Genomic DNA, 13,078 nt, shown 5'->3' on the forward strand with positions numbered 1-13,078 from the left:
CAACTGTCTCCAGCTCCGATTTATTCCACCCTTCATATTTCAGATCCACCCACGATTACGGATATCTCCATGATATTCAGCATTCCTGGAATTGCTGTTCTCACCCCATCCTAAGTTCCACACAATGCCATGCATCGCCACATGCACACTCTCAACCTCTCTTCAGCAGCGCCTCCACCAGCCTCTGAATTCAACGGATCATGCTTTGCCATTTCCACCACCTCCAGCATGACACAACCACCAAACACATGTTCCCCTCCCCTTTCAGCATTTTGAAGTACTTTTCCTTCCACAACACCCTGGTCCACTCCTCAATCACCCCTAAAACCTCCTCCCCTTCCCATGGCACCTTTCTATGAAAGCACAGGAGATGCAACATCTGCTCATTTACCTCCTCCCTTCTCACCATCCAAGGCTCCAAATACTCCTTCTAGGTGAAACAGTGATTTACTTGTACTTCTTTCAATTTACTTTATTGTATTCGCTGCTCATGATGCAGTCTCCTCTACACTGGAGAGACCAAACAGAAATTGGGTGACTGCTTTGCAGAACACCTCAGTTCAGTCTGCAAGCATGACCCTGAACTTCTGGCCACTTGTCATTTAAATTTTCCACCTTGCTCCCACTCTCACCTCTCTGACCTCGGCCTCCTGCAGTGTTCCATTAAAGCTCAACTTGAGCACAAGGAACAGCACCTCATCTTTCGATTAAGTACTTTACAGCCTTCCAGACTTAACTTTGAGTTCAACAATTTCATATTGTAACAACTGCCCAGATTTTGTTTCCATTTCTTTGATGGTTTTTGTCTCTCTCTGTTGTTTTTCCCTTTTGATGCTTTCAGATGGCAGCTATTCATGATTCTGCCATTCACACCTCGTCTAGACCCGTCTTTTGTTTTTCTGCCCATTTCCATTACCACTCCATTTGGCCTTGCACCATCAACCTTTTGGCATGTAATCTCTCCTGCTTCCACCCTATCACAGATGTTCTTTCCTTTCCTTTCCTTCACCCCATCACCTGTTTAAAACTGATTACATCGCTAACGTTTCCCTGTTCCAGTGAAAGGTCACTGACCTGCAACATTGACTGTTTCTCTCTCCACATTTGCTGCCAGACCTGTTGAGCATTTCAAGCATTTTCTGTTTTTACTTATGGTTACTTTCAACCTTTTTAAACCCTAAAATGAATAAATACAACTTTAACGATTTGTGATATATAAAATGCTGGATTCTCAAACAGGAGATCAAAACAGTATTGATTGACACACACACTTTTTCTGAGGGGTGAGTTTGCCTGTCAGCTATGTTATCTGTTGAAGGAACGCTTTACTTACACCTTCAAATCTCTCGAAAATTCCTCTTTGATTGAACCAAGGAGCACCACTAGAAACATTAATAAAGATATTCACAGTGTTACAACCATGGTGTTCCCACTGTTCAACTCCCACCTGACCGCAGTAAGTGTTTTTTGTTATTGGAGTTTAACTACCTTTGGGTTTTATTTGTCAAATAAATGAACAGTGACAGATTTTCTTGTAGGTTTAAAACAGAAGATTATTTATTGAGCAATATGCTTTATTCCGAAATTGTCGCATCTGCATCCACTCATGCATTCCCTCGTGCGCACACACACAAGAGATTGATGGAGAGGAAAAGGGGTAAGTGGTTTTCAAGTGAGGTAGGCTTTCAAGATTCACAATAAACCTGTTGAATTCTTTCGGAAGTCATGTTCCCGTTGGTTGCAGGCCTGAGGTGTTTGTAGCTTTCTCTCTTGGTTCAAAATTCAGCTTGAAGACAGAAGATCACTTCCAGTTCACTGCTGCATAAGTTGAAAATGTAGAATTTACAGCAGGGTGCCTTCCTTTCTGGCTTGCTGGATTTTCTCCCAGCTCTTAGCTGGGCAAGCCTTTTGAATTCTTCTTTCTGGATGTCTCTCTCTCCCTCTCTCTCTCTCTCTCTGTCTTGAGGGCGGCCTTTTTATGGTTAAAAAGTTTGTCACATCAGATTCTGGTAGGAGACATTTTGATGTCTCCGCAGTGGTGATCACACAGTGGCCCAGGATGAGAATAATCCGATTGTGATGTTTCTACTTCATACCTTCTTTGTTTCAACAAGAATTCAGCAGGTTTACCGTGAACCTTGAAAGCCTACCTCACTTGAAAATCACTCATCCCTTTTGCTCTCTATCAGTCTCTTACGTGTGTGTGCGAGGGAACTTATTCAATTCAGGAATGTTTCAGGGTGAGGGTAATTGACACCTTTCAACCTGGTTAGGCATCTTTTGTTCTAAACAGACAGTGTGGCAATGTTTGAATACACATACAGCCATCTTTTATAAAGGTAAAGTCAGTTTTTTTTAATAAGTCTTCAGTTTGAGTATTTTTTTCATTGTCGCACTTCTCGTCAGCGTGACAACAAACTGTACTTTCCTATATGAGAGTATAATTTTCACACGTTGAAAGAACAATGGAGAGGGGCAGTGAACCAGTTTCCATTCATCTTCTCCATTCACTTCTAACAAAGTGGGTATAGTACAGATTTGGCACCAATATAAGTACAAAGCCTTTCACAGGGCAGCAGAATAAAATCCTGAGTAGTCCAGCATCATTGAAATAGGTGTTGTGATGATGTGTTTTCAGTATGAAAGCTCATTATTGGGCTATCAGCATTTGGGCGCTTTCTAATTTCTTATAACTACACATTGCTACCAATAGGTGGCGCAGTACTAGCACATGCGCAAATGCAGCCTCTTCCACTGGAACATCACTATGCGGCGTTCAGGTAGCTGCCAGGATTAAAAATGGCGCTGCTCAATTTATCACAGAAAATGTAGCTGCTCAATTTATCACAGATTTATCTTGCCGCTCGCTCCCCGCTCCCCACTCCCCCCCGCTACCCTCTTCCAGCCGCTAGTTCCAGACTGCGCCACTTATCTCCTCTCGGCCACTCGCTCCCATGTTCAATCGTTCTTCGCGCAAAGCAAGGTGGGCCGGGAGGAGGGAAGCAGGCCAAAAGCTAGCGGCTGGAGGAGGTGGGGAAGCAGGGAGCGAGTGGCCTGAGAACAGGGGAGGGGCAGAAAACGGGGTGGAGAGAGGGTTGCGGGAAGCAAGGAGCAGGTAACAGCTGGACACTTTAGCACGCTTGCGCGTAAACGGACCAGGCACAGTACGAGATTACATTTTCCCGCACAGGCGCAAACCAGCCCTGGCAAGACAGCAGGCCGTGCAGAGAGAAGAAGCCTGTTTGTGCATGTGCACAGCTTGCTGCGCTCTGATGTGTCGGCGGACTGCTGCTTTGTCAGGAGTCACTTTGTTTTCTTTATGCTAGCAGAATCACTGAATATTATCCTTATAAACCAGGTATCCTCTCTTTTACAACCTCTGCGGCACTGTTATGCTGGTGACCCCATAAATTAAACTTCAAAGCCTCACTCCTGAATTGGCTACTAAGTTTGGAAATCCCAAACAGGTTTCCTTAATCAACTTCAGAATGTTCTGTCTTCCTTATATTATCATAGATTTGGATGCACACAGATTCCCCCAATATCAGGTTCCCATTTGACATGTAAAGTCAGTTAGGTTGTACATGGCAACTCAGTGCTCAAGTCAGAAATACTCTGGTGAGTTTATTGATCATGACCTCTCAGCCCATACTGGTTTAAAAAAAATGGTGGCAACCTTGTAGCTATGCCTATCTTGCACCATCTGCCATATCCAGCCTAAGGCAAAAGGAGAGGAAGGTGACCTGTTCCTAAAGATGGAACTAAACAAGATGAGCTGAAAACTGTGTTTCTACCTTTTGGGGTTAATGTTGTGTTTATGCAACTGCTTCAGTTAAATAAAGATAGATTTGAACACCTGAGCTGCAAGCGTGGCACCAAGTATCCATATGTCTGTCTCCCTCTCTTGCTCTCTTCCTCTCTCTTCCTCCTATTTTCTTCATTTCTCTCTCCCTTTCTCTTGCTCATTTTTCACTCTGCTTTCTTTATATCCTTCTTTCCCCTCACTACTCCCTTTTCTCTCTCTCCTTTCTCTACCCACCACACTGCCTGGTACATTTCTATCTTGTGCCTTTTTATTTCTGTCTGTCACATTTTTTTTCTGCATATCACCTCTTTATCCTTTTGGGTCTTTCTTAATCTGCAATATTTGCACTTTCCCAATGACCAGGTAGTGAAGGCTAGAACTGTAGTCTAATCTTTACACACTTATAAGCTTTTATTTACAGAAATAATTATACACCTGCAAACCGAACATGCAGAGTTTCATCTTTTACAATTTATAGGAGCACAACTGAATCCCCACCAACCTGCATACAATTAAACACAATTAATAGGCACTTAACACCCAGTGCTCTACACAATTGTCCTACTGCCTCTTTTTAAAAAAAGCTGAGCTCTGTCAAAATCTCAATTCATCAATGCTACTGTTGTATTAGAATTGAGGCCTACAAAGTTTAGCAGCAAAACTCTGCTTGTATTTTGCCAGCAAATAAATCCTAGTGTTAATTACCAACTCTGTGATGTTTTGTTGTTGACTTATTCTACTCTAAATAAGTTAATTGAGAGATGAGCAATCCCCTATTAGAACTCTGGAGAAAGGAATGTAGTTGGGCAATGTATCTTGCTAGAATACCTATCAACCACTTGGTGGTATCCTCTTACTTTTATTTGTATTTGCAGGAGGATTTCCAGTCAATGACTTATGGTTTTAAAATGGCCAATAATGTCACAGATCTGAGAGTTACAGGTAAGCATTTTTTTTATAACACAGCATAATTTGTGTTGTTTTCAATTGATTTTCCAACTTAATGTGCCTGTTCAGTCAAGTTAACATTAGCCTAATAACTGCTTTGTAGTATCTAAGTAATTCCTAGGATTGAATGCAATTTAGTGACCCTTTGTGTACATTTTAAACCCTCTGTGTCATAAAATGTTATGCAGTCATAGGGTTACATCAAAAGTTTCAGTTAATGTTTCAACTAGATTGAGAATAATAGGTTAGAGCCATAATTGAACTCTCATCTTCTAGAAACCTATAAACATTTTAAGGTTTATGTGAAAATGTTTTACTGAAGGGGACAGAAGAATGTATACAATATTTAAGCCATCATTGCAGTATTGAGACAGTGGTTACAGAACTGATATCATAAGAACTAGGAGCAGGAGTAGGCCGTCCGGCCCCTCGAGCCTGCTCCGCCATTCAATAAGATTATGGCTGATCTTTTCGTGGACTCAGATCCACTTACCCGCGCTCCCACCGTATCCCTTAATTCCTTTATTGTTCAAAAAGATATCTACCTTAGCTTTAAAAACGTTTACTGAAGAAGCGTCAACTACTTCACTGGGCAAGGAATTCCATAGATTAACAACCCTGTGGGTGAAGAAGTTCCTTCTTAATTCAGTCCTAAATCTGCTCCCTCTAATCTTGAGGCTATGCCTTCTTGTCCTAGCTTCACCTGCCAGTGGAAACATCCTCTCTACTTGTATCTTATCTATTCCCTTCATGATTTTATATGTTTCTATAAGATTTCCCCTCATTCTTCTGAACTCCAATAAATATAATCCCAATCTACTCAGTCTCTCCTCATAAGCCAACCCCCTCAACTCCGGAATCAACCTAGTGAACCTCCTCTGCACCCTCTCCAGTGCCAGTATATCCTTTCTCAAGTAAGGAGACCAAAACTGCACACAGTACTCCAGGTGCGGCCTCACCATTACCTTATACAGCTGCAACATAACCTCTCTGCTTTTAAACTCAATCCCTTTAGCAATGAAGGACAAAATTCCATTTGCCTTCCAAATTACTTGCTGTACCTGCAGACCAACCTTCTGCGATTCATGCACAAGGACACCTAGGTCCCTCTGCATAGCAGCATGCTGCAACTTTTTAACATTCAAGTAATAATCCTTTTTCCTGTTACTCCTACCGAAATGAATGACTTCACATTTATTAACATTGTATTCCATCTGCCAGACCTTTGCCCACTCACTCAATGTATCTATGTTCCTCTGCAAAGTTTCACAGTCATCTGCACACTTTGCTCTGCCACTCATCTTCGTGTCATCTGCAAACTTTGACACCCTACACGTGGTCCCCAACTCCAAATCATCTATATAAATTGTAAATAATTGCGGTCCCAACATCGATCCCTGAGGCATACCACTAGTGACTGATTGCCAACCAGAATAGCACTCATTTATCCCCACTCTCTGCTTCCTGTTAGTCAACCAATCCTCTATCCATGCTAATACTTTACCCCTGACGCCATGCATCCTTATCTTATGCAGCAGCCTCTTGTGCGGCACCTTGTCGAAGGCCTTTTGGAAGTCTAGGTACACCAGATCCACTGGGTCCCCATTGTCCACCTTGCTCGTATGATATGAGGCATAAGTGACCCACTGCAAGTTTTATTTTCTTTTCCAATTTTCTTCCTTTCCCTTTGGAAAGCAGTAATGTATCCGAAGTACAGTTCCATGGTGCTGTGAGTCTTCCGGTGTCCATCCTTCATGTGTCATCACAGAAATACGTTGTTGGAAGGGTACTCCACCATGGGGAACTGTCCTACTGCTATCCTTGATTGACATCTAACCAAGCATGCTCTCCATTTAGAGTCACTTGTTAATGATCGTGACTAGGACTGCTGACTTTTTGTTCTTGTCCAACCCTTGCCCAGGGACATTGAAGGCAACTGTAGCATTCCCACTGCTGAGATCAGCTAACTCTGCACTACCCCAAGGATTGTTTTTCGAAGCTTCCTGGTCCATATAGCTCAGCGCCACAACACGTGGTGCACATAACTACCGAACCATTTTGAGCTAAAATGATAGGATTTATGTTTCAGTATTACTGTTCATATAAATTCATTTTTGTTTAACCTCTAAATGTTTAAACCTGTAATTGTTATAGTCAATAACTGGTACACAGACTGCAAACAGTTAAACAATGGTTTGGTAAAATTGTAGCTACAAAGTTAGTAACAATATCTGTTCAGCAAATACAACCACATGCTAAGATGTATATTGGTTATATTAAAGAGTATGTTTTGATCTTACCATATTTGAAAACAACAAATATTCAGTTTATAAATCCAAATATATGCATTGCTGCACGTGATCCAATTGTTTTTAAAGTTATTAGAAATGATTATAGGAGTTTTATCCACACTTGGGAATGAAAGCACTTTACATGATATCCGTTAATTTAGTTGCAATACCAAGCACTGAAAAATACATTTAATTTGTTAAATGTCTCAATAATCCTAATTTAAAAGTGGAGAGATAAAGGTCAGATAGAACAAAGTTGCTTTTAAGAGAAACATTGGGCTATATCGAATTATAATTTCTGTGGCATGATTTGTATGACTGGAGCTTTTTGATCTACTAAAGTACTGTATAATGTTAATTTTTTGCAACTTTCATTGAACTCTATCTCCAGGCATGTTAAAAGACGTAGAGGATGATTTGCAAAGAAGAGTGAAGGTACTACGTTAATACAGTGTGTTAAGGCATTTCCATTAAAATTCAGCATTTATATATAATATAATTACAGCTTGTTTCTGTGCATTTGTTATATTGTCATGCAGCAATATATTTGTGTTTTAGTCCTGATTCTAATTGTTCATTCACTCAAGTATTCTGGAGAAGCTACTTTGAATCTTTGTGTTCCAATTAATATGGGACACTTTAAACAAAATAAACATTCTCCTGTTTTACATTCCAGGAATAATAACTCTGGGTTTTTTTTCATAGAGCACTAGGAGTCGACAAGGGGAAGAGCGTAATCCAGAGGTTGAACTTGAAGTAAGAATATATTGGTCTTTAAGTTGAATTCATTGTGTAAATTGTCCTGTACCACAGCACTTTTCTGGATCAGACTAACTGAAATAAATTGGTTGGGGTCTCAGATATTTAAAAAGGAATCATAAAGTACTATATTTTCCACCTGCCAAGTCTAAAACAATTTCTTAAATAACTTTTTGATATAGATAGAACAGATCCTCAACTATTGCATCCACTGGACTATATACATAATTGACTTCAGAAAGTTTCAGAACATTTTGTTAAAACTCATTTAAAAGGACTGTTATTTAAGCATTCTGAAGTGATTGGATGACCGTTCCAAGATAACGCTATGAAGTTCTTTGCAGGCAGGGTGGTAGGGAGGACACAAGAGGAAACAAGATATGCGCCTACCAAGAGGGGAGGGAAAATCAAATGTTATGGTTGCACTGGCTCACTCTTATCCATCTTTTGACTGTGTGCTCAGGACAGCACCCTGGTGTAGACCACTCATTCTTCCTACTCTACAGCAAGAAGCATGACTTACTGAGGCCAATATGTGCCAGGAAAAAAAACTACAAGGAAAAGAGAGAGCATGCTTTCTTAGGACAGGGCTCATCTTCAAAAGTAAATTAGGTTTTGTTGGATATTGAAGTATTCATTTGCAACTATTCAAAAAAATGTATAACTTAAAGACAAAGGTAGGACTTGAGAAAATCAGTGAAAAGTACTTCCTTCAGAGCGTGCCTAATCTGTTCTAATATTGTGGTCTAATTTTTAATAAAAAGGTAACTTTGAAAGAATGACTTGGACTTGGAAACCCATTTGGGAATATAATTTGGTTGCATTATTTTAAGCGAAGAAAGAGGAGGAATGAATTAAGAAAGCCAGTGCTGGAAGGTGGGTTAGAATAGGTGGATCGTTTTGCGGCCGGCAGAGACACGATGGGCCAAGTGGCCTCTTTCCGTGTCTTAAACTTTCTATGATTCTAAAGTCTGTTTTGGCTTCAGTTAACAGTGATTGAAATACTACAGTCTTTGTGCTTGAAGTTCTAATGTGATTGCTTTTAATGTTTCAGCATCAACAATGTACAGCTGTTTTCAGCAGAATAAAGTTTACTCGGTTATTATTGACTGTCCTGATTGCTTTCACAAAGAAGGAGGTGAGACATATGCTTTGTGGAAGTTGTTCAACATAATCAAAGTGAACAAAATACCTATTTCCAGAATGATTTTCATAAATTGGAGTCAAAAAAAAAAGAGCTGGTATGGTCACATATTTTCATCTCAATGGCAGCACATATTTGGATCACAGTAAAGGATTTCTGATTTGTTGACTTCTTGATGCAAATTTTGTAATTGGCAGAGATTTTACTGAGCTCCCGACATCGGGCACCAATGCGGGGTGGGGGGCGGGGGAGGCGGATGATCGTTCCAGCAGCGGTTCACCCTGGAGCCCGATGTCAGGAGTGCCAGGCCCGATCTTCCTGGCAGCGGCGAGGATCCATGTTGGCCCCCCATCACTGGGCAACGGAACCTGGATTAACATATTTAATTAATGAAATTACATTTAAATAAAATCAACAGCGATCTAACCTTTGGGCCGCGATCTTTCGAGGGGCAGCCAGCACTCATGCCTTCACTTTCCCGTCCAGGGAAAGCAGGCGCCACTGTAGTGGGGAAAAGGGGAACTTATGATTTTTTGTGCAGTAGGGGTGGGGGGACTGGGCTCTAATGCAAATTACTAGTGTAAGGGAGGGTGGGAAGGCGAGACCTCTGCACTTTGATTGGTTTGTGGGGGAAGGTCAAATGTTGAAGTTAACTGTTTTGGGAGCAGCGGGGAGAAGGCAAATGTTGAATTTAATTATTGTTGCGGGGTTGGGGAAGAGGCGATAGATTTATTGACAGTACATCGAGGGGCTAGCCCTTTAATAATTTAAATGACCCGGCAGGGCTGCCTGCCCTTTAAAAATGGCACCAGGGCCTGTGTACAGGCAGCCAACGCCATTGCTGGTGTCGGAGAGCCCTCCCCCTGCACATGATTGGGGGGTGGGCGGCCTGACCATTTCATTATCTTATCCCAGGTGGTTGCGAGGAAGATCGCGGCAGCATGCGGCCCGACTTTTCTTTTCACCCGTCGCCCCTCTCAGCAACAGGAGAAGAAAATCCAGCCCATTGTGTTGGATGTTTGATTTTGATGCACACTTTTTCAAAATTGTGATGGTCCATGTTTCAGAACACAAAACCATAGAGGTGTAATATTTTCTATTATTGAAAATGCAAGCAAGAGCTGGTCCAAAGGCTCAAAGGGTTAAGGCAGCATGTATCAGAGCCATAAAGACTGAGAATGTGACAGGTTTGATGTACAGAATTTGCTGAGTTAGCTGATCTCAGCCAGGGTAGCTTTAGAGATGGTAAGATTGGCATTAGCACCAATCCCATTCCTGAACGCTATCTAATAAGCCTGCTGGAAGTACCCATAAGTAAATGCCATTGAACTTGACTTTAATGTTTTCTCGTGGTCAAATAGCCATTTAAAGGTCTCACCAACTCATGCAAAACAAACTTTGTGACCTCTCATAGCCTCTAATATTTGTTCTAAAGGTAGATTATAAAAAATAAGGGCGTGAGGAAAAAAGAATCAGAGGCCATGAATTAAGGGCAAGAACTTGCTAAAGCAGGGCATCTCATGCCATATGCTGTTAGTTAGACTTTATCCCACACCCTCAGTTCAGAATCTTTTTGTGCTGCACCTTGCTGGAAGTGTGAGCTGATAACAGCGCTTTCGAGGGCAACAGGGCATCTGGGGACCTTAGTGAATCGTGGGACCAACAGTGCATCTCCTTAACCAATGAGATTTGAAAATTGAGAGAGAAACCAGAATGACAGAGAAGGAAACAGTGTGAATAAGAGTCAAATCAAGTACAGAAAGGGAAGTGGAGAGAAAAGAAGGTTAGATTGAGAGAGAGCGAGAAAGAGAAAAGAGACAGAAAGGAGAAGTAAAACAAAAAATTTAAATTTGGCTTTTTAAAATGTCCAACGTGCTGCCTGAATCAATGAATAGCTTTGATCACTTCTCGGCCTGAGGGATTGGTTGGCAGGCAATCATTAAAAGGAAATGACCAGACTTAACTTCCTGCAGTGAGTTTACTGGGAAATTAATGTGCAAATCTAGCAAGTTCTTAAAAATAAGGGGAGCCTAAGGCCAAGATAATGCTTGTGCGAAGCAAACAATGGAGTGGTGTAAGTTGATTCTGGAGATTCACAACTTATGTCATATCTCTTAATCTGTTGAACTCGCTGGCTGATTTTCACAATAGAGTGTGCGTCATTATAATAAAGTCCCCACCGCTTATAGTAGGCACATTTGTGTGCACGCAATTTGTCCTCTATACAGCAGCGTTAATAAGGAAATATATATTGCCTTGTTCTATGCAGGCTCTTATCTGGACTATTTTCGACGAAATGAAAGCCTAAGGAAAGAGAAGACTGCCTCATAAAGGCCCTTTTATTACATTCAGTGTATCTTTAACAAGCTGCAATCATGAATAAACAAAATAAATGGATCACTTCAGGCCCTACAACTGGCAACATTGAAATTAACAATAATGCAAATTGATAATGATTATTGCTTATGGGCTGATATAAGTGACTGTCCATTTTAAATGTGGACTTTTAAGTGATGGGCACTGTAGTGACCATACCGGTGCAGTAAATGGTGGTCTAATACCTCGGCTAAGCTTAATTAATTTAAGGTACCATGACTATAAGCAGACTAACATTACAGTGATCACTGTTTGTAGTAACATTTCAAGGTTATTCTCTCAGTAACAGTTATAATAGTAGTCAAAGCTTCACAGGCTGTCCATGTGCTACAGTGGACTCCAAAATTGCAGGGAGTTTTTTTAATGTAAAACTAAGAACCAAAATTAGAAAATAGCATGCTAAGTGCCTTTTTTTTTAAAGCAACTCCATGCATTAGAGGGGAAACTAAAAAGGCTGGTTATCTGAAACAAACCCAGAGAAAACTGGAAGTAGGCAGTAAGTCGGTCAGCATCAATGAAGTGTAAAAACAGGTCAACATTTCAGGCATAGCTCTTAAGCAAATGTTTTAATAGAACTGTAAGGAGAGAGAAGAGAAAAACAGAGTTATACCAAGCACAGAGTGGAAATCAATTGATTAAATGACCTGTAACCTGCTTAAAAGAAAAATAGCTACAAGGGGAAAGGTTGATCAGCTATACTATGATTTTGCATAATACTTATTTTCTTTATTGTAGACCTCTTGTTCTCCCTGATCTTCTCAATCCATGCCTCTGCTAGTATCAGCAGCTTGCATTACACTACTCACAGGACTCTACTCACATTTCCCCCATCCCTTCCTTGTAGAAAGGCCTTCACTGGGCACCTCATCATAGGCGCTGTGATCCATGTCACCACTTCATAGCACTGTCAGTCTTGTAGTTTTATTTTTTTTTTTGTAGGGGAGTAAAGGAAGAGTGAGAGTCGCAGCTTCAAAATAAAGTCAAAAACTGATGTAATAGAAGTTCATGGATATTTGTTGTTGAGGAATCTAAAGAAACTAGGGTAATATACACTGAAACTGAGTAAAGTTGAAGAAACTTCACAATTCTTGTTTAGCAAGCTTTTAGTTATAAATAAAAACTTACTGTTGCACAATAAGGAGAAACACTGCCTCTTGTTAGAGACTTGAATGGAAGATGTTATCAAATTTGATATTTTAATTGTAAGTGTTCAATCATGTTGACATGTATTCCAAAAATTTGCTCAATTTTTGCTACCTGCAGTGCTCTCACTAGAATTTCAGTAAGCATGGAACTGGGGATGTCAGATTTTAGTATTTTTGAACTGGATAACCATAGAATGACATACTGATGAATTTAGAGCAGCATACAGCATTAAAGTGCACTGGTACAATTGTGTTTTTTTCTATAATGTATTAGTAACTTGGCACTTAACAGGCTACTGCCAACACTCTGCATTGTTATAATGAAATTAGCAGTCTTAACTAAAAAGATCTATTTGGGTGGCAATTCACACTGAAGAGCCAATGTGCTATTACACAAAATAGTAGGATGAGGGTGGGGGCAAAGTGATTATCCCAGTGATTCCATATATAGTGATTTTCAGAAGAGAAGCAAGCTTCTCAGGGATAAATCTTGAAAATGAGGGAATATGGGGCACTCACCACGCCCCCCGCCCCCCACCACCCCGCACACCAGGTTGCTATTGTACTTCCTGCCAATTAGTTTCAAAATATCATGAGCAGAGATGTGGTA

The 13,078-nt window shown here is 40.7% G+C and overlaps 1 protein-coding gene across 3 annotated transcripts in view; it reads left to right on the forward strand.

The window, feature by feature from the left end:
• naa35 (N-alpha-acetyltransferase 35, NatC auxiliary subunit) overlaps nt 1-13,078 on the forward strand; it is a 98,436-nt gene that overhangs the window by 24,961 nt on the left and 60,397 nt on the right. For all 3 annotated transcript variants that reach the window (XR_010974897.1, XM_068030056.1, XM_068030057.1), the window contains exons 7-10: nt 4,681-4,747; nt 7,436-7,479; nt 7,750-7,800; nt 8,858-8,941. Coding sequence is in view for 2 of the 3 variants with exons in the window: in XM_068030056.1 (XP_067886157.1) it covers nt 4,681-4,747; nt 7,436-7,479; nt 7,750-7,800; nt 8,858-8,941 (246 nt within the window). In the remaining variant the exon portion in view is untranslated. The remainder of the gene's footprint in view (nt 1-4,680; nt 4,748-7,435; nt 7,480-7,749; nt 7,801-8,857; nt 8,942-13,078) is intronic.

This window comes from Heterodontus francisci, chromosome 4 (assembly GCF_036365525.1).
Source record: "Heterodontus francisci isolate sHetFra1 chromosome 4, sHetFra1.hap1, whole genome shotgun sequence".
Taxonomy (NCBI): domain Eukaryota; kingdom Metazoa; phylum Chordata; class Chondrichthyes; order Heterodontiformes; family Heterodontidae; genus Heterodontus; species Heterodontus francisci.